The 18,731-nt window shown below is 55.3% G+C and overlaps 2 protein-coding genes across 6 annotated transcripts in view; one reads left to right on the top strand and one right to left on the bottom strand.

The window, feature by feature from the left end:
- The window catches only part of AGPAT2 (1-acylglycerol-3-phosphate O-acyltransferase 2), a 12,402-nt gene extending 4,451 nt beyond the window's left edge, over positions 1–7,951 (top strand). The window contains exons 2-6 of the mRNA XM_014307111.2: positions 3,336–3,469; positions 3,896–4,071; positions 4,217–4,312; positions 5,781–5,853; positions 6,311–7,951. Of these exons, the coding sequence (XP_014162586.1) occupies positions 3,336–3,469; positions 3,896–4,071; positions 4,217–4,312; positions 5,781–5,853; positions 6,311–6,462 (631 nt within the window). The 3' untranslated portion in view covers positions 6,463–7,951. The remainder of the gene's footprint in view (positions 1–3,335; positions 3,470–3,895; positions 4,072–4,216; positions 4,313–5,780; positions 5,854–6,310) is intronic.
- A 511-nt stretch (positions 7,952–8,462) lies between these two features.
- EGFL7 (EGF like domain multiple 7) overlaps positions 8,463–18,731 on the bottom strand; it is a 15,693-nt gene continuing 5,424 nt past the window's right edge. For 3 of the 5 annotated variants that reach the window (XM_031057350.1, XM_005421254.2, XM_031057352.1), the window contains 8 exons: positions 15,872–16,037; positions 14,243–14,359; positions 13,642–13,754; positions 12,980–13,075; positions 11,610–11,774; positions 10,756–10,820; positions 10,320–10,476; positions 8,463–8,735 (listed from right to left, as the gene is read on the bottom strand). In XM_031057350.1, coding sequence (XP_030913210.1) covers positions 8,713–8,735; positions 10,320–10,476; positions 10,756–10,820; positions 11,610–11,774; positions 12,980–13,075; positions 13,642–13,754; positions 14,243–14,359; positions 15,872–15,951 — 816 coding nt within the window. In that variant the 5' untranslated portion in view covers positions 15,952–16,037 and the 3' untranslated portion in view covers positions 8,463–8,712. Of the gene's footprint in view, positions 8,736–10,319; positions 10,477–10,755; positions 10,821–11,609; positions 11,775–12,979; positions 13,076–13,641; positions 13,755–14,242; positions 14,360–15,871; positions 16,038–18,161; positions 18,283–18,731 lie in introns of all 5 variants that reach the window. The other 2 variants (XM_031057351.1, XM_031057353.1) reach the window with 2 other exon arrangements.

Raw genomic sequence — 18,731 nt, 5'->3', positions numbered from 1 at the left:
TTAGCCGCAGGAGCGGCTGTCCTGGCCTGTGGCAGAGCCCTCAGCGAGGCATGTTTGGGGGTGAAGTGTCTGGAAGGTGGCGGTGGTGGCTTTTTTAGGGAAAGCTGCAGGAGGGCAGTGTTTGTTGAGAGTGGCAGAGCACTGGAGCAGGCTGTCCAGGGAGTGTGAGGAATCTACCTGTCTGGAGACATTCCAAACACACCTGTGTCACCGGGTGACCCTGCCGCGGCAGATGGAGCCGGTCTCTAGAAGGTTCCTTTTGATCCTGACAGTTGGGTGGTTGTGTTTGGGGTGTTTCCTGCCCCAGCAGCAGAGGCTGGCAGGCTGTGTGCCATGTGCTGCTGGGGCATGGCTCTCTGCAGCTGTTGTCCAGCCCTGTGTCCCCTGACAGGACACCTGTGACAAGGGCCCAGGGGCTGCTGTCATCCAGCACCTCCTCTCCATGCCAAGGTACATTCTACGGGCAGAGCTGGCACTTCTGCTGGCAGCACAGGACATTTCCTGGTTTTGCTCTCCCCTAGGCAGCTTTTTACCTCTGCTGAGCATGCGGATGCAGCGGAAAGGAGAGCCTTAACATCCTTTAGGATCAAAGGTTGGCAGCATCTGAGCAGGTGGGGCTGGACTTTGCTTTGCAGTGTGGCTTTCACATGTAGGACTCAGGGCGCAGGGAGCTGATGTGCTGCCTTGAGGGCTGTGTCCTGCCGTCCTGGCTGGTGCCATGGCCCCAGGCAGTGTGCTCTGTGATCTCCAGCCTGGCTCTCTCTCCAGCTTTGATTGCCTTGCCTCACTCAGGAGCAGCTTTCCAATGCTCAGCTAGCTCTGCAGCTGGGAGAATTTATGATGTCAGCGATGGAGACGCTATCCTTTTATTTCCCCCCAAAAATAAACCCTCTAAACTTTATGTAAACTTCAAGGAATTATTTGGGAACAAAAACTTGCCTTGGATAACTCCTCCTGTTGAAACCAAGGGCTGAATTTTGGCCAGAGCCACCCTTTTCCTGTAACTTAAGTCTGTTGTTTCCTTGTAGTGGCACAGGCTGAAGAACCTGGTGATGTATCTCAGCTCCTGGGAGGTCCATGGCTGAGGTGAACCAGTGAGTTCCTTATTTCTCCAACATCCCAGGCTGCTTATTCCAGCTTGGGAAAGGGGGCTGGAGCAGAGCATGTGCTGGTGGACAGACAGTGATAATGGTGTTGTTGCCTGGTGCAGAACACCCCGTTCTTGCTGTGCTGCTGGCTCCAGTGTCGAGCTGGTGTGACTTGGAAGAGGTTACCCAGGGTGTCTGATAGAGTTAGAACTGTTTATTTGAGGTAAAACATCTTGCACGAGCCTCCAATCTGGTAAGCAGATTTCAGTAGTCCTTGAAAATCAGAGTATCCTAAACAAGCCTCTGTGACTGGCTGTGGAGCAGAGCACGTGAATCTGGGGGCTGCTGGCTTTCGTGCTCAGACTGTTAGGGATGCACTGACAAGTCCCATTCCCTGTCATTTTTGTGCTCCTTGTCTCTGGCAGTAAGTGCACTGGTTTTACAGCTCTCTGCAGCTGTGGCTGCACCACGTCTGAGTCGATGATTCTGACAGAGAAGTCACTTGTGGGGTTGTGGGGACTCAGATCCATCCTTTAACCCTGTGGGTGACATGGCCAGCCCAGCAGGTCACCCCTGCTCTTTGCCTGCTCTGAGCTCTGCCCCTTTGCCTCTTTCAGTGGCTCACGCCACATCTTGTGCAAGGAAAGTCTGTCCCCGGGCTGGCAGGAGGAAGCTGGATGGTTGCTCTTGAGTAATGTGTAACCAGCCTCTCCCAGCAGCCAGTGAGCACTGTGACTTCCAGAGCGGTGACCTCTTTTTTGGTTGGCAGTCAGAAGGGAGGAGAAGTGTGATTTAGGTCACCCTGGTGGCCTGGCATCCCTCATGACCTCTCTGGTTCGTGTCACCCTGCCTCATCTCACCTGTAACCCCGTCTCTTCACCTGGACTGCACCCCTGTTACCTTGGAGCAGACTGCACCCCTGTAACCTTGGAGCGGGCTGTGGAGCTCTGCATTCCTCCCTGTGTCCTTTCCCTGGGTGTGGCTCTTTGCAGCAAGTTGAAATGAGGACTGATAGCCGTGTGTCACCTCGGGGCATTGGCCTGGCCTGAACTCCAGTGTCACAGCCAGCTCGGGTGGTCTGCATGGGGGGACACCCCACGGAGATGTGAACCCTGCTGTGGGTAGGAGCAAGCTGGGAAAAGTGCTGTGGCTCAAGAGTTTATGGAGACTTTTGGAAAGCAGATGCTGGGAGCTGCTGCCAAGCCAGGATGAGAAGCTGTCCGGGTGCTCACCTCCCACCTGAGTGACAAGGATGCTTCTCAGCAGGATGGTGCTGCACAGTTCCCAAGCTGGACCCTGTGGTGGGGACAAAGCTGGCTGTTCCTCAGTCTCCTGCTGCAGGAAGGAAAGCTCCATCCCCTGTCTGCCAGGGAGAAGGTGGCCCTGAGGCAGGACATCCAGGTGCTTGCTGGAGGTCAAGTCAGCTTGAATCAGCTCTAGGGGAGAGCAGATCCAAGCTGGTGGCTGTTCCAGGGAGCCTTGTTCACGTGCAGGCTCCTCTGCCACCTGTCCTGGTAAATGGCTGTTCCCTTGCCCAAAATAGCCCCTGTGTTCTGCCAGCTTCTGCCTGTGTCCTTTGGCCTAGCTGGAGAGTCCCCAAGTCCCCCGGTCAGGGGATGGCATAGATGGGCCCTGCTCCTGTGGGCTGACAAGGAAATGTGCTCCAGTGCTGGCATGGCTGTTGGAGTGTCCCAGCTGGGAAAAGCTAGAGCTCTGTAGATCCTCTGGGGAAGGGCAAAAGCTTCAGCATGGGTTTGCTTGGGGGCACCCAGCCTCTGCCAAGCCATGTGGGGAGCATCCTGTTTGCTGCCTGCATCCTTGCCTTGTGCAGGGAAGTGTTTCTCATTCCCCTCCTTCCTTGGGCACCTTGGTTTGTTTATAACATTGAGCCCCATCTTCCAGCACTGCAAGGAGCAGACCTGGCAGAGCCTTCCTTGGGTGTCGGGTGTGCTGGGGAGTGGCAGCTCCTGGGAGAATTGTTTGACAACTTGTGGGGCCCTGCTGCTTGCAGGAAGAAAAGCCTGGCAGCACCAGGGCAGCCCAGAACCGTGGCACTGAACAGGGCAAGTGAACAGCGCTCCTGCAGCATGTGGGACCATGCAGGGCAGACACCTGGGTGGACCACAGCACAAATAAGACTGGAGGTTCTCTGTCCTAGAGCTCTTCTTGTCTGCTTCCACCCCCACTGAGTATAGCAGGCCTTGGCCTCTCTGCTCTGCTGCTGACTGCTTTTTTTTCCTTTTGCAGAATCATCAAAGCTGTTGTCAAGACCTTCAAGTATTTCTTCGGCTTGAGGTTTGAGGTGAAGGGACTGGAGAACTTCAAGGTAGAGGGCCCTGCTGTCATTTTGTCCAACCATCAGAGCGTCCTCGACATGATGGGTGAGGAGCTGGTGGGAGGGAAGAGAACGTTTCTCCTGCTCACTATTGGGAGAAGTCCTGCTTGTACCTCCTGGATAAGCAGCCCCTGGTGCAGCTTCCCCATCAGGGCTGGTTGTGGGAAGGGTCTTCTGTCACTCTGGGCAATCCCACACCTCTGCAGCCCCCCTGGTTCTGCTGTCCTTGAGGTGCTGGCCCAGCACATGTGCCAGTGGCCCTGCTGGACTCCCTGGGGCTGGGGAATCAGCTGCCTCTGGAGGTGTCCTGCTGTCACCTGCAGCCACCACTAACTCTGCTGTGTGTGCCAAGCCTCCTGCTCTCAGAAGCCGGGAGAGAAGCAAGGCACCAGCCTGTCCCTGGTGCCCCTGTCCTTGTCCTGTCCTTGTCCCAGGGGTGACTGCTGGGTCTTGCCCTCTGCCATCCCACTAGGGCTGATGGAGGTCCTGCCCGACAACTGTGTCCAGGTGGGCAAGAAGGAGCTGATGTACATGGGCAGCGTGGGGCTCATCATGTACCTCGGTGGCGTCATCTTCATCAACAGGAAGAGCACCAGCAGTGCCAAGATGGTCATGTCAGAGGTGGCCAAGACTATGGTGGCTGAGAATGTGAGTGTCACTGTGGAGCTGGGTGGGGTGGCATGGGGGCATTGTGGCACTCCTGGTGCTCCTGGCTCAGCTTGGCAGAGCTGGCTGGTGTCTCCCACCACAGCAAGTGGATTTCTGGAGCAGAGCCTTGTCTCTCCATGTGCAGGTGAAGGTGTGGGTATATCCAGAGGGCACGAGGAACTGCACTGGGGATTTGCTGCCATTCAAGAAAGGAGCATTTCACCTCGCTGTCCAGGCACAGGTAACGGTGCTTTGCCCCTGCATGGGAACCCTGAGTGATTTTGCAGTGGCACTGCACACTGATCATGCAGAGTGTGGTTTGTTTGCTGTCAGATCAGCTGTGTTCCCAGGTAATACCTACTCAGGTCAACTACTGGTGTCAGAAGTGCTGCCCTGCAGCAGCCAAGGGCCTTTTCTGTCCCCTCTGGGAATGAGCATGTGTGGCTGTGGACAGTGGAGAATTGCCCTGTCCTCTCTCCTGCCTGCCTCAGTCCTGGTGTCCCCTCTGGAGGGAGGGCTGTGAGGGACAGCACACTTGATCCCTATTTCCAGGCTTTCCTGGCAGCTGGCAGGGCAATGCCAGTGCCCAGGGGTTCCTGGGGGCATAGCTGCAGCCCAGAGCTCGCTCCTGGCAGGGAGCCCAGTGGGTTCTTTCCTGGGGAAGCCCAAAGCTGACGATTCATTTCTCAATCCCCCAGGTCACAGTCGTGTAGTGATGATTCAGGATTGTTAATTCTTGTGCTTTAGAGCAACATCTGGGCTTGCTCTGTGTGAAAATAGCTGCTGCCTCCCTGGCAGCCGTATGGCAGTTCTTGATATGCCTTTTCTCTCCAAAATGACAGCATCCATGAGCAGTTAGTGGGGGAGCAGACCAGAGCTGTCTCGGGGTGTTTGCCTGGGCACAGTGCTGGGGCAGTGTGCCAGAGACTGGGATGACTCGAGGCCTCAGGGGAAACTGGTTTCCCCGGCAAAGGTGTTACAGCAGGGATTTTGGGAAAGGGAAGAGATGCCAGCTCTCTGACTGGGTTCGTTTGGCCAAGCCCAGGGTGTAGCCTGTGTTGTACCATCCCCATTCCTGCCCGGGTGATGCAGCCAAGGCAGAGCCTGGCAGCTGCTGGAGGAAAGGATGACATGGAACTGGTTCCTGCCTCTGCTACACCCCCCTGAGTCACCAACTGTAGATCCTGGCTGTGTTACCAGCCCTGGAACAACAGCTCTGCCTGCCCTCCTGGCCCTGTGTCTGTCTGAAGCTTCCCCGGGAGCAATTGATAACAACTGGTGACTCCTTTTCTTAGAAACTGAAAGCAGAGCAGCCACCCTGCCTCAGACACGTGCCTGTACAGCAGGCAAGGCCTGTCAGGACAGGCAGCCTGCAGAGTTTGATTGCAGGACAGGAAATACCTGGGGTTAGGAGCCTCACTTGGGTCGAGGAGCCCTAAAAGCCAGTGCTGAGCTGAGGCTGGAGTGGAACTTGGCCCTGGTTCCTTGAGTATTCCTGTGCCTTGAGTCTTTGGGGAGTGGTTTTGATTCCATTTGACTGCTGATTGTTCTACCCTTTGGAAGTGGGTGTTGCTTGTGGGGCTGTGTGTGCCCTGTGTGTGTGAGTGCCAGGCCAGGTCAGCTCTGCAGCATGGGATTTGCTGCCTGTCTCTGGCCTGCCCTGAGCTGCTGAAGTGCCAATAACTCCTCTTTTGCTTCCCTTCCCCAAGGTCCCAGTGATCCCTGTGGTGTATTCCTCCTTCACCAGCTTCTATAACCCAAAGACGAAACTGTTTACATCAGGTAACAAAGAGTCACTTGGAGACAGGGTTGCTGTTGTCCTGCGTGGAGATCTGGCTCACGAGGGTGTGGGAGGGAAGCAGAGCTGGGGTGAACAGGAGGAACCCTGCTGGGAGATGTTTGGAGGCAGTTCAAAGCACTTGGCACCAGAGCCTGGGCTGGGTTAACTCAGGAAGGGCTGTAATTAAATACACTGAGGGATGTTTTCATTAAAAATTGGTTGCCACCTCCTGCTCTGGGCAGGCTCTGGCTGGGATGGCAATTTGAGGCACAGGGGGATTATTCTGGGTGGCACAGCTCTTGGAGCTGGGATCTAACTCTGCCTGTGCTCCAGGGGTGGATACCTGAAGCCCTGGGAGGGGTTGAGGGCTGTGCTGGGGCTGTCCAGGGTGGGGAACAGGGCAGAGAACAGAGCTCCTGTGGTGTGTGGGTTTCTCACAGGTTCCTCTCTTGCCCCCAGGCAAAATCAAGGTTGAGGTTCTGCCTCCAATAGAGACCAAAGGGCTGACGTCAGACGATGTCACCGACCTCTCTGACAGATGCTTCAGCACCATGAGGGAGACCCTCTTCAGGCTGTCAGGCCATCCAGGCGAGGCAAAGGACTCATCCTAGAGCCTTCTCCAGTGGTGTCACCGTGCGGTGGTGGCTGAAGGGACCTGTCTGTTCTTGCCAAATACTGAAGAATCTTCTTCTCCTCTGCAGTGATTTCTAACTCTTGGGAGCACCACAGACTGGCACACACAGGGTGTCAAGCCAGCACTAAGGTTCCCCTCTGAGTGGATTTCTCTTATGGGTTCATTTTCTCACTTTGCAATATCTCCTTTTTCTGAATTTCTCAGGCATCAAACTTGTGCTACCAAAGGGCTCAATGACTAGAGAGGTGAGTTCCCCCAGCTCTTGCAGCTAGCTTGGGGTGACAGCAAAAACCGGCCTGGAGCCTGAGCTCTGCCTGGTGTGACTGTCCCTGCACCTGTGTTCCTGCAGGCTCAGCTCGTGAGGTGGCCCTGTGATGTCCCAGGTGGAAACCACCAGGCAGCAGTTTGTATCAGCACAACCTTGGTGCTCAAACAGGGCTGAGAACTGGGGTGAAAATCCAGATTTTGGCTTTTCAGCAGCGCTAGGAGTGTGGTGTCCTCCCTGGACAGCCCAGAGCACTCCCACCCACCAGTGGGACACACAGGTCTGTCCCCTTGAGATGCCCTTGCGTCACAACAGCATCACGTTGGGAATCTGCTGCCAGCTCCCCGCCGTGGTGGTGGCTCAGCCTGGTCACATCCCTGCAATGCCCCTTATGGAGGCAAAGGGCTCTGTCGTGCTCGGTTTGTCACTTGTCATGGTCAGCGCTGGCCGAAAGATGGTGCCTGTCCCGCGTCTCTGCTGCTCTGCGGGGCGGAGCTGCTGCTCTCCAGGGCCTGTAAAAGCCCTGCAGAGCCACAGGGTGGGTGAGCTGCAGCTGGAACGGGGCTGGGAAGGCTTCAGCTCCCCCTTTGGGGGATATAAACCGCTTTTCCAGTCAGATAAAACGCGTTCCCCCGTGCCTTGGGGTGATGGACCAACAGAGCTCCTGGATCCCTCACTGGGAGCTGTGGAATGTTGATGCCCTTGGAGGCTGGGTCAGGTCCGTGGTTCTTTAGCTTTAGCTCTCCTGTTCATGGCACAGGGGACCTTGGGATAAGGCAGCTGGGGCTACTCAGGTAACCAGCACACCCAGCTCCTGCAGCCTGCACTGGTGCAGTTGTGTTTATCTGGCCTCAGCTGGGAAAGGCAGGGAGCTCCATGGAAGGAGCCCTTGGGCCCAGCTGGTGCTGCCAGGGGCTTCATTGGAGGGGCCTTACAGTACAGCCTCAGGGGATGGGAAGGGTCGGGGTGGGAGGAGGGAACCAAACCAGCACTTTGTGAGAGTGGCAGATAAAGGGCTGTCATGGAGGGGCCACCCAGGAGGGCCCCTGGGAGGGCTCCTGGGGAGAGGGGAACCATGTCTGACTCCTCCTGGGAGGAGGGAGCAGTGCCTCTATGTGCAGTTGTCTGCTGTTCACTTTTAATTGGGCTGAGAATGTTATCTGCTTTACAAAAAATCAACCAAAAAAAAAAAAAAAAGAAATTCCACCTTTGGTTATTTAAATAAAGGATCCTCCTTGTCTTGTGTGGGGGCTGAGGGGGGAGGATGTGGGGTGCTGAGCCCTGAGCTCTTGCAGGGGGTGGGTTTGGTGATGGAGGGGCAAGGGGGGTCCTTGTCCATACCCTGTGCCCCCCAGGCAGGAGGGCTGTGCTTCACCCAGCCTCACTGGTGAGGCACCATCCCAGCTCCAGGGCTCCTGGAGAGCAGGATGGGAGCTGCAGGGATGGGCACCCACTCCTGTACCTGGCTCTGCAGGCACCAGGGGCTCCTGTCCCCTGCTGTGACACCTGGCTTGGGGCTGCAGGGAGCTGTCCCCACCTTGTCCCTGTGACAGCAAGCACAGGGAGCATGGGGAGGCAGCTGCCCTGCCTGGGCCAGCCCTGTGCCTGCTGCTCCCTGGGAGCTGTTACCCCAGGATAGTGCTGAGGAAAAGCCAGGGGCAGCTGGACACCCCCCAGGTGACACACACAGCCAGTCTGGCACAGCCAGGCACTCATGGCACGAGGTAAGGCATTTATTTGCTGCCTCTCCAGCAGGGAGAGGGCTCAGAGTCCAGTTTGGAAGGAACTGTGTGGCCTCTGCTGAGGTGAGCTGGAAGAGAGAACGATGAAGATAGGAGCTCAGCCTTCTCCTGCCAGCCTGTGCCTTCCTGTGATGGTGTGGCTTCATCCCCAGCCCAGGGCTGGAGAGGGAGAGAAGAGCTGTGGGTGCACTCAGCTTGCTCCAGGTCCCCAGGCACTCTGCTAGAGTTCATTCTTGCAAGAACCTGGGAAGATTGGAAAAAAAAAATAAATTCAGCCAGATAAATTCAGTCATTAGCCTGGCAGAATGAGACTGACCTGAACCTCTGGGAATGTCACCCACGCTTGCTGCTTTCCTTTTGGCAAACAGCCCCAGGCTGGCTTCATCCCCCCACACTCAGGAGTGTCAGTGTCACCTCCCTGGCATGTCACAGTCCTTGCCTGAGCCCTGTGCACAATGTCCCCAAATCCAGTGGCAGTAACAGTCCGTGCTGGATCAGGGGCCAAAATTGTTATGGCTCACAGAGCTCTGACCTGGTGCCTCTGCTGGTAGTTTCAAGAAGAGAAAATGGGTTTTTTGGTCATTGCACACATCCCCACTGAGCAGTAAATTGGGGAGTGCAGTTGTAGGGTAGCATTCAGCTGGGAAGTGTTCCACCAGGCATGGAACAGGGGTGGCTGAGTAACTCCATGGGATGCCCTGTGAGCCCCAGAGCTCGCTGGGGTATGACAGGACAGCTTTGTGTCCTGCAGGGACCACAAAAAGAGACAAAACCAGGTTTTGCTTGCTGAGACAGACTTGGCAGAAATTAATTTCAGGGCTTTGGAGTCATCCATTGGAATGAATCCATGTTACCTTGTGATACTGCTCACATTCCTCTGTGCTGTCACTAATAATATGTGCAGGGCACTACTAGAAAACTCAGCCTGCTGGAACACTCAGTGGTTCTGGTAATTACCCCTTTCTGAGATGGTTTTTAAGTGTCTATTTGCAGCTACTTTGTCTTCAGACAAGTTCTTTGAATTCTTTTTCTCTCTCAGCCATTACTGCAAGCACTGAACTGGCACTGAATATGCCCTGAACCAGTTTCTCCTGAGTCTTTCCAAGACTCAGCAAGCTGCTGTTGCACACCCCAGCGGTGCCTAGTTTCTGGAATTATTTAATGGGAAAATGAGCTGCAAAGAGCTGCCTATCAAAAGAAAAGAGTTCAGATGGTTGTGTTCTGCTTGGAGTCCAGGTGAGCGCCACAGGGACCCGAGGGGATGCTGTCCCTCTGCGTGGTGGGGACACCTCCAGCCATTTCACACATGACAGCTCTCACTGGGGTCCCTTCCTCACTTTGCTACTTCAGAGACCCTCTCTGGTGCCCTTAAACTTCCAAAAGAAATGCCTAAAACTTCCCAGGCTCATAAATCTGCCAACTTCTGCACGCTCCCTAAACTTCCCTGATTGACTTTTTGGGCTGTTAATTTCCCAAGAGTTGGGGGATATTTCCTAAGGCCTGAGTTACCAGAAAGGGACAGCGGTTGTGAGGGGCTGCCTGCCCAGTGCCTCCCTCAGCCCTGCCCCACAGCCACGTTTCCATGTGCCAATCCTACAACTTTTGGCTGCTACAAGGGCAGTCAGATGGTGCAGCCATAGAAGCAGCTTTGAAATGAAGCTAATGGGCTGTTTGTGTTCATCCTTTATTAATTACAGGCTGCTGAGCTTGAGGCAGATCCAGATTAACAGTGGCATATGTGTTACTGATCTCGCTGGCCCACATCTGCTCCCCGTGGCCAGCGTGGCTGCAGGGACATCCTCCCCCACTGATTTTCCAGGCACTTACAGGTCTCCAGCCTCTCCTCCAGGAAAGAGATCTGCTCACTCAGGGAGTCAATCCTGTCCAGCTGCTGGAGGGAGTGGGACAGGCGGCTGATGGGGTCTGCACCGACATCCTCTGGCGGCATCAGGTTGTGGAAGGGGGCCAGCACCAGCTGGAGCTTCTGCGGGGAGAAGGGGAGCTGTGAGTGCATCCCCCCCGGCCAGCAGGACCACCCGGGGGGATGCAGCACCCACCAGGGAGGGCTCAAGGGGCTGCGGTTGTGTTCAAAGGGCTGGAAAAGCCGTGGCGTGGGCGCTGCCGGCGGCTGCGGGGAGCACAGCTGGGATTGCTGCTGGGATGTTAAAAATAGAGCCAGGGAGGAGGGACAGCCTGGCTGCAAACAGCCCCGGGTGGGAGCTGGCCGAGCAGGAACAGGGCACAGGGATGTGCTGCCACTCGCCTGCTCCAGCGCTTCCACTCTGCTCCTCAGGTCCTTCATTTCTTCCTCCATTTCACTGGAGGCACCTAAAAAAGTGACCGAGGGAATGTCAGTGAGTAAAAGCCCACTGCTGAGTGAGGTGGAAGCTGCTGGGGAGGAAGACATGGCTGCAGGGCTCTGGCCAAGCCCTGCTGCTTTCCACCCCCAGGGTCTGCCCCCAGAGCATCAGCTGGACCTGCTGGCATCTGGTCCAGCTGCTAAAGGCACAGGCTGCTCCTGCTGCTGCAGCACCTGCAACAAAGCGGGGAGGGTTTCAGGCAGTGGGGCGATGCTTAAAGGACAAGAGATCTGGTGGATCCTGGCCTTTTGTGCCCGTGCTGCCAAAAAGCACCCAGCTCTGCCCTGTGCTCGGTGGGCACAAGGGATTGTCCCTGTCAGGGCCCTGCACAGGGGCAGAGGCAGGTGGGGCTGTGCAGGCTGTCCCAGATGTTTGCTGTGTGATGCCCGTGCTGGCCACAGCGCATTATTACTCACGGTACGAGTTTGAAGTGTCACAGCGCGTACCAAAAGTAATAATGGGCCGTCACCAGCGCCGCTCCTCGTGGCTCCAGACCTGCCCTGCAGGAACGAGGATGGTGAGGGAGAGAACAGACACATCCCAGACAGCTCCAGCCACAGCCAGGCCCTGTCACCCTCACGGACGGATTTGTGCTCAGGGGAAGTTGTTGGGGTGGGAGAAGCACTCCTGGCTCAGCGAGAATAAAGCTGAGGGGCTCTGGCTGTTGTCCCCTCTCCCATCTCCTGCGATGCTGAGCGTTCCCTCAGCTCTCACTGCAGGCCCCCAGCAGCTGGGGCTCAGGGTGGGGACAGGATACCTGCTTGGCTGGAGGTGTCTGTCCCAGGGGCTGGCACCAGGGGCTGGCAGCCCTTGGCATCGGCAGCCAGGCTGAAGCCGTCCTGGCAGGCACAGTGGAAGCTCCCGGCTGTGTTGATGCAGAGCTGGCTGCACCCGTGGCTCTGGCTGGCACATTCATCCACGTCTGGAACACAGGAACAGCTCAGTGAGGAGGGGACAGGGTGAGGGGCACAGGCGGCTGAGGCACAGGGGGGCTGCAATAGAACCCCAGTGAGTGCTCACCGGTTTGGGCCGGGCACAGCTCTGGGTGTCTCAGTGCCTGGGACAGCCCTGGATAAACCTGGGCTAAGCTGGAGGGCATCTGGCCTCCTCCCCTCCTCCTGCTCCCCCCACAATACCACCAGAAGGAGAAGCTGTGGTCAGAAATGTCCCAGCTCTGGCCAGGCGGGCGCAGGCAGCGCTCAGCTCTCATCCCGGATTTACGGCCGGGGTTTTGGTTCCAGCCAGCTGTGGCGAGGAGCTATCAGCCTTTCAAGTGTGTACAGAACCCAGTAACCTCTCCTCACACGGGGGAGTTATTAAAGCTGTTCCCACAAAGCAGAAAGAGCTGAAGTTCTTCCCACGCCCGGGCAAATCTGTTTTAGGCAGTGGGAAAATCCTTTCCCTCGGAGCTGGAGCTGTCAGCGATGGGCTCAGCCCTGCCTGGCCCAGCATGGGTCAATGCCACACGCTCCTCCTCTGCCTTACAGGAGGCTGGAAAGCTGGGAAAAGCTGGGAAATGCCATGGCAGGGGCTTGCAGCACTGGTGTGCACCACACTGCCTGATTTCTCCATGCTGTGAGGAGTACTGGGGCTGTTCCTGCGCCTGGACATCACCAGGCTTCCCCTCCACCCCCAGATATTTTTGGTTTATGGATTTTTAGTCTCTGCGGTAAAAGAGCATTTTAGTTTACAGCAAGAGTTTACAAAGCCTGGGAGGGATGATCACGAACACACAATCCCAGGCTGGCCCCACGAGGGCTCTGTGCTGCAGAGAGGCTCACAGCCCTGCTCACTCTGAGCCAGCACAGAGCAGCAGGCAGAGAACATGGGGGTGCCAGAGCTGCGCAGGAGGGAGCACTGAGGCAGCCAAAGGGAGGCCAGACCTTCCCTGGGAGCCACACTTCCCATCCTTCCCTGGAGCAAGTGTTCATGTGTGTGCAGAGGGACAGAATGGCCCAAGCTCTGATAAGGGATAAGGTCTGACAAGGTCCCTGTCCCCCCTGAGGGGTTGGTGTGGGGCAAAGGACACCCAGAGCCCCATGGCAGCGGGCATGCTCCCAGGAGAAGCTCCCCCAGCAGCAGGGCAGGTGTGACACAGGAGCAGGGACAGGGGGACATGGTCAGTACCTGTCTGACAGGCTCTCCCCGTCCAGCCAGGGGGGCAGGAGCATCTCCCAGGGAAGGCACAGCTCCCTCCGTTCTGGCACGGCTCCCAGCACACAGCTGTGAGAGGGAACACAGCACAGCATCACCCAGCTGCCCCGGGGCTCCCCAGCTCCCTCCCTGCCCCCAAAACACACCAGCAGCACACAGCAGGGAACAGGGCTCAGGATGGATGGGAGGAAGAGGAGCTGGAAAGAAGCTGAAGGCCCTGCAGGCAGCAAAGGTGGGAAGGGGAGGACAGCAGGCAGCAGCAGCCCCTGGTGTCACGCTCTGAGCTCCCTGGGGACAGACTGGCTGCTGCTGTGGTTTGTATTTGTTGCCTCCTGACAGCGTTTCTCATCCATTTCTGCTGATTTAGATGGGAAGGAATTGTTTTATTGATCCTCCGGTAACCATGAAGGTAATAAGTGATCCCAAAGGAAAAAGGCCCAAGAGGCAGTGGAGAAAAGCTGGGAATTAATCAGATGTTGAACCACATTTGGCTATGATGCTGAAAAATTAATTCAGGGAGAATCCACTGACAGGCAGAGGGTTGGTAAATGAGAGATGTGGTCCTGGACCCCCTCCAGGGACACGAGGGGTCTGGGGACAGGCAGTGGCACAGGGGTGACCCAGCAGCTCCTTACCTCTGTTACAGCCCAGCGTGTGGCCGTTGGCTCTGCTCCATCCAGGACAGCACGAGGCCATGAGCTGGGGCAGCTGCCTGTACCTCTGCCTGTAGGCAACCCTGTAGATGGTCCTGCAAGGCAAGGCTGGGCTGAGCAGGGTGCCCCAAAGCCCTGCCCTGCTCCCACAGCGGCTCAGGGGCTGGGATAACCATGCCTGTGGGCGGGGGGGGACTGTCACAGACATCTTTTATGAAAAATCTTTTCTTTAGGATTTTTCTTCTTAAGAATCTGAGAGGCTTCAAGAACAAAATGCAAACAATTGTTATCTGCTGCTGTGGAATGCAACAGGTGCATCTGTGATTAGCCCATGTTAGTTGTTTTTAATGAATGGCCAATCACAGTCAGCTAGCTCAGACTCTCTGTCCGAGACAGAAGCTTTTGCTATCATTCTTTCTTTCCTATTCTATTCCTAGCTAGCCTTCTGATGAAATCCTTTCTTCTATTCTTTTAGCATAGTTTTAATGTAATATAGATCATAAAATAATAAATCAAGCCTTCTGAAACATAAAGTCAAATCCTCGTCCCTTGTGCTGTCCCGGGCACAGGCAGGAGGGCTCACCTGTAGGTGCTGCAGAGTCTCTGGCCCTGGCAGGTGGTGAGGTAGGGCTGGTACACGGGCTGCACGTGCGACTCGGCGTGGGCACTCGGCGTCCCCATGGCTGAGCACACCCTGCGCCTGGGCACACAGAGCTGGGTCAGTCCCACAGCCTGACACGGCCTGAGCTCCCCTCTCTGCCCTGCACTGGCTGCCCCAGTGACCTGGGAAGCCACTTCGAGCTGTTTGGGGTCAGTGACACAACTCTGAGCGCTGTGAGCGGCGCGGGCGCTTCCTCCCCCGTCCCAAGGGAGCAGTTGGGACCCAGATTTAGGGATGATTTACTCATTGCATTCATTGTCTCCCTTCCCCTAAAATCACTCACTTTCTGGGCGGATTTTTCCTTTCTGAGACTTTTTGCATTCCTGAAACGGATGCCCCTGTGGTCACCAAGAAATTAATGATTCACAGGAAGGGTCAGGCTCACCGCAAAAAAAATTAGAGGTTGGATAAAAGGCACTCCCCAGCCTTCCTAAGATAAGTGTTATCCAGGCAAAAACTTTCCCAAGGTTAACAGCCAAATGGTCTTGGTTAAACATCCTTTTTTTCAACAATTTCCAGCCCAAGCAGGTCAGTCCCACTGAGGAACCCATCTACTTGTCTCAGCCTCCCAGTTCAATTAGAAACTAAAAGAAAAAGCCTGGGAATTAGCATGGACATCAGATGGTTTCCATTAACTCCAGAAAACTCCTCTCAGCCTCATGATTAATGTTATAGAAGATGCAATTTTTAAATGGCAATTGTTTGCTTTGTAAAATCCAGAACAAAGTTTTAGCTGCAGCCTGTGCGTGTGAGCGAGGAATTCAGCTGTGGTTTCAGTCCTGGACAGAATGTGAAAGGTTTGACACTGGAGGAGCATTTCAGTGTAAAAACAAACTTTGTAGAAAATGTGAGCTGTGTCTGGGGGAGGGTTTTGAGCTCCAGCTCCTCTCAGCTTGCAAAGAAACTGGGGCAGTGAGCTCTGGGCTTCCTCAGAGCCAGCAGGAGCTGAGCTGTGCCTGCCCAGGCTGTGTCAGGGAGTTCTCCCAGACCCATTTCCCACAAAGGGAAGGGGAATTGCTGGAGCTGCCCCTGCTGGGCTGGCAGGACCATGGGCCCAGCAGCATCCTGGGGGGCACAAAGCCCAGCCCAGGGCTTTCCACACCTGTGTCCCTGGGTGTCCATCAGAGCTGGGAGCTGCATCCTCCTCTGATGGGAGCTGCATCCTCCAGTGACAGCTCGTTCTCAGGGCTTGATTTGTGTGCCAGCAGGATTTCACACATATTTTCATGAAGGGTGTGCTTGAAAGAGACTGTAATAATTCCTGAACAGCTCAGGGCCTGATGAGCTTTTGACTGTCCTGGACAAAAAGCCCAGAGTGTCTTTGTGTCCCTGCATGGAGTTAAACAGAGCTGGGACATTTCCTCTGAGAGATGTTTTAGCTCCAGTGAGAAAGCAAACAACCAGCAACGGGCTGCTGAGCCCTGGGAGAGCTTTTTCCACCTCCCCACCAGCCCAGAGAGCCACGCAGGGCTGTTCCCCCCCAAAGAGGACCTGCCTCACCCTGATGGGTGGAGAACACACCTGAGAGGTGCAGACAAAACAGGGCCTTACCCTGCCTGGGCAAAGCCCTCCGTGCTGGTGGTGCTGAGGATGAGGAGGAGTCCCCAGAGGAGGCAGCTGAGGCTCCACATGTCCCGTCCCTCCTGCAGCACTGGGTCCTGCTCTGCCGTGGGATGTGCTGGCTCCTACTGCATGGCTCGTCCTTCAGAGGGGATCCCTGCAGGCAGGAGGGCACCACAGTCAGTGGGAGGGCATTTCAGGAGAAAATTCTTCACTGAAAGAGAGATTGGGCACTGGGATGGGCTGCCCAGGGAGGCAGTGGAGTCACCATCCCTGGATGTGTTTAAAAAAAGACTGGACGTGGCACTCAGTGCCATGGTGCAGTTGATAAGGGGGTGTTAGGTCAAAGGACTTCATCTCAAAGGTCTTCTCCAGCCTAGGTCATTCTGTGATGCTGTGAGGTGTCCCTGCCCAGCTGGTGACACCAACAGAGCCGTGGGGACCAACCCTGGCAGGTGGGAGCTGCTCCAGGCCCAGCTCATCTCATCACTGTGCACAACATCAATTCAGGAATTACCCTTGATTTAGCCCGGGGGATGCCTGGAGATGCTCTCAGGGCACCAGGGGCTGCCCAGCTGTGTGCTGAGGGGCAGGCAGGGGATGTGTTCTGCCTCCATCTCACTGCCAGTTCCAGGCAAAACAATGGCCTGTCATTTCTTAATGCACACAGCATTGTAAAGCTGCGTTTTCCCACCACATAAAACACTGAAATCTGATCTTCTTCTCTTTAAAACACAAATTTGTGACAGAGAAAATTGCTGGGAGGGCCATATGTGCCATCTGCAGAGTGAGCTCAGAGGCACAAACCCAGAGGTTTTGATTTTCTAGCAGAGGACAAATACAAAACAAGGCTGAAGAGGGTCGGTAACTATATCCAATTGAAACAATATCTCATTTAAACAAACCACTTGGCCTCCGGATGGCAGCAGCTGAAGGAGGAAGAAATAAAGAAACCCACCTTAAATATGCACCAATTAAAGAAAGAATCATCTGGTTAAACTTTCTGAAAGGGGAGACTACACAACAAGAAACCTCCTTCTGAGACTGCAGATATGGTGAGCTGCAAATCGACTTTCTAAAATCCCCACATGCTGTGGGGCAGGATTGGACTGGAAAATTGCAGTTTGATCCCCCAACTCCACTGGGAAATCCCAACTCTGAGACGGGTTGTTACAAATAACCATGGCAAATCTGCAGACAGGCACGTCCCCAAGCCCTTCTACAAGGATTGTCCTTTCCTTGGTGCAGGAGAAGAATCTGAGGCAGGGAGAAATGGAGATTCACATCTGGAGAGAAACCAGCCTGGTGCTTTCCTGCCCCTTAATATCAAATGTCAAATATCAAATATCCCGTCAGATTTCCATGCAAGCCCAGCCCTGAGGATGGAAGGAGGATTTTGGTGCTTTAAAGCCTGTAGTCCTCCATTCTTCTTCAAAAACTGCAATTAATTTAATTTCCTAATGAAGAATTTATGGCACCTCCACCATCAGGAAAGCAAATCTCGTTTGTCCTGCAAGTTTTTTTTTTAAAAATAGTGAAGGAGCTTTCCCTCTCCCCAGTCCTCCTGGAGACATTCCAAGGACACTGGTGTACAGACACACACCAACTCCCCTTTGCTCCATCAGCCAGCTTTTCCCAGGGCTATACTGGGACACAAAACTTCCCTACAACCCCAGATCCTGAAGTCTGGAAGTCAAACTCTGCCAACCATCTCCATCCTCCCACAGGATTCCCGTGGCTGCCATGGGAGCTTTCCTTGTGGGGATGGCAGGAAACACAGGGCACGAGCCTAAAATACAGAGTTTGTTTTTTCACTTTCAACTGGAGCTGCACTGCCCTACCTCGAGGATCCCTCTGGGCCATAAAATTATGGTTGCTTAGTGCCAGAAAAAGCTGTAAGAGTAGAAAATACGATAGTCTAGACTTGTCTTTTTTATGGGTTTACAAAAATCGACTCTTTAAAAGCTGCTGAGGATCCTCCAGCCTGTTGCTGCCATCTATTCCATGCTTTTTTAAAGCACAGAACTTAAGGAAGAAAAATATTATGCTCAAGAAAAAAGAAATACTTTTTCTGTCTCTGGCCTTTAAGCCTCTCAAATGAAGAGGTGAAGCCCTGTGGTCTGACAAATGAAATTTTGTCTTAGGGGTCAGCAAACCTTCCTTGGCTGACCACATGCTCTGCAAGTCTGGGGGTCCCTGTCCCACCAGCCAAAACCATTCCCAAAATTCCCCCAAATTCCCAAAATTCTCCTAAATTCCCCAAATTCTGCTCTTGCCTCACCTGCCACAGCAACCGAGGGGACACACAACCCACGGCACAGGTGAGCAGCACTTTCTGCAGCTCTGCCCACGGAACCACGGCCAAAACTCCAGCTGAGGGCAGCAGGAGGAACCGGCTCTGGCTGCGGAAGGATGAGATGAGAGAATCCAGCCCCGGGCGAGGATGCGATGGCTCTGCCGGGACCAGAAGCTGCTCTTTTCCAGACAGCCCGGCCTGGTTGTGCAGGTGAACCCGGGATCCAGCCCCGGCTGTGCCCTCAGAGCCGAGCCGTGCCGGGGAGGGTCAGGGCCAGCCGCAGGGGATGGATTCGCCCTCTCAGACACCTCCCTGCGCTGGCTGGGATGCGACACCGCGGGATGGAGCGGGACACTGGCATGGTGACACCGCCGAGGGGGCTGTGACACTGTCCGGAGGGGCACGGGGACGCGGGGACAGCGTCACCATGCGGGGAGCCGGAACCGCGGGGGCTGCGGGGACACGGGTGTCCCGGGGTGGCTGTAAGGACACGGGTGTCCCGGGGGCTGCGGGGACACGGGTGTCCAGGGGGGCTATAAGGACACGGGGGGCCCG

Source organism: Geospiza fortis, unplaced genomic scaffold (assembly GCF_000277835.1).
Source record: "Geospiza fortis unplaced genomic scaffold, GeoFor_1.0 scaffold27, whole genome shotgun sequence".
In the NCBI taxonomy this organism is placed as follows: Eukaryota; Metazoa; Chordata; class Aves; order Passeriformes; family Thraupidae; genus Geospiza; species Geospiza fortis.
This window is presented reverse-complemented; position numbering and strand designations above follow the sequence as displayed.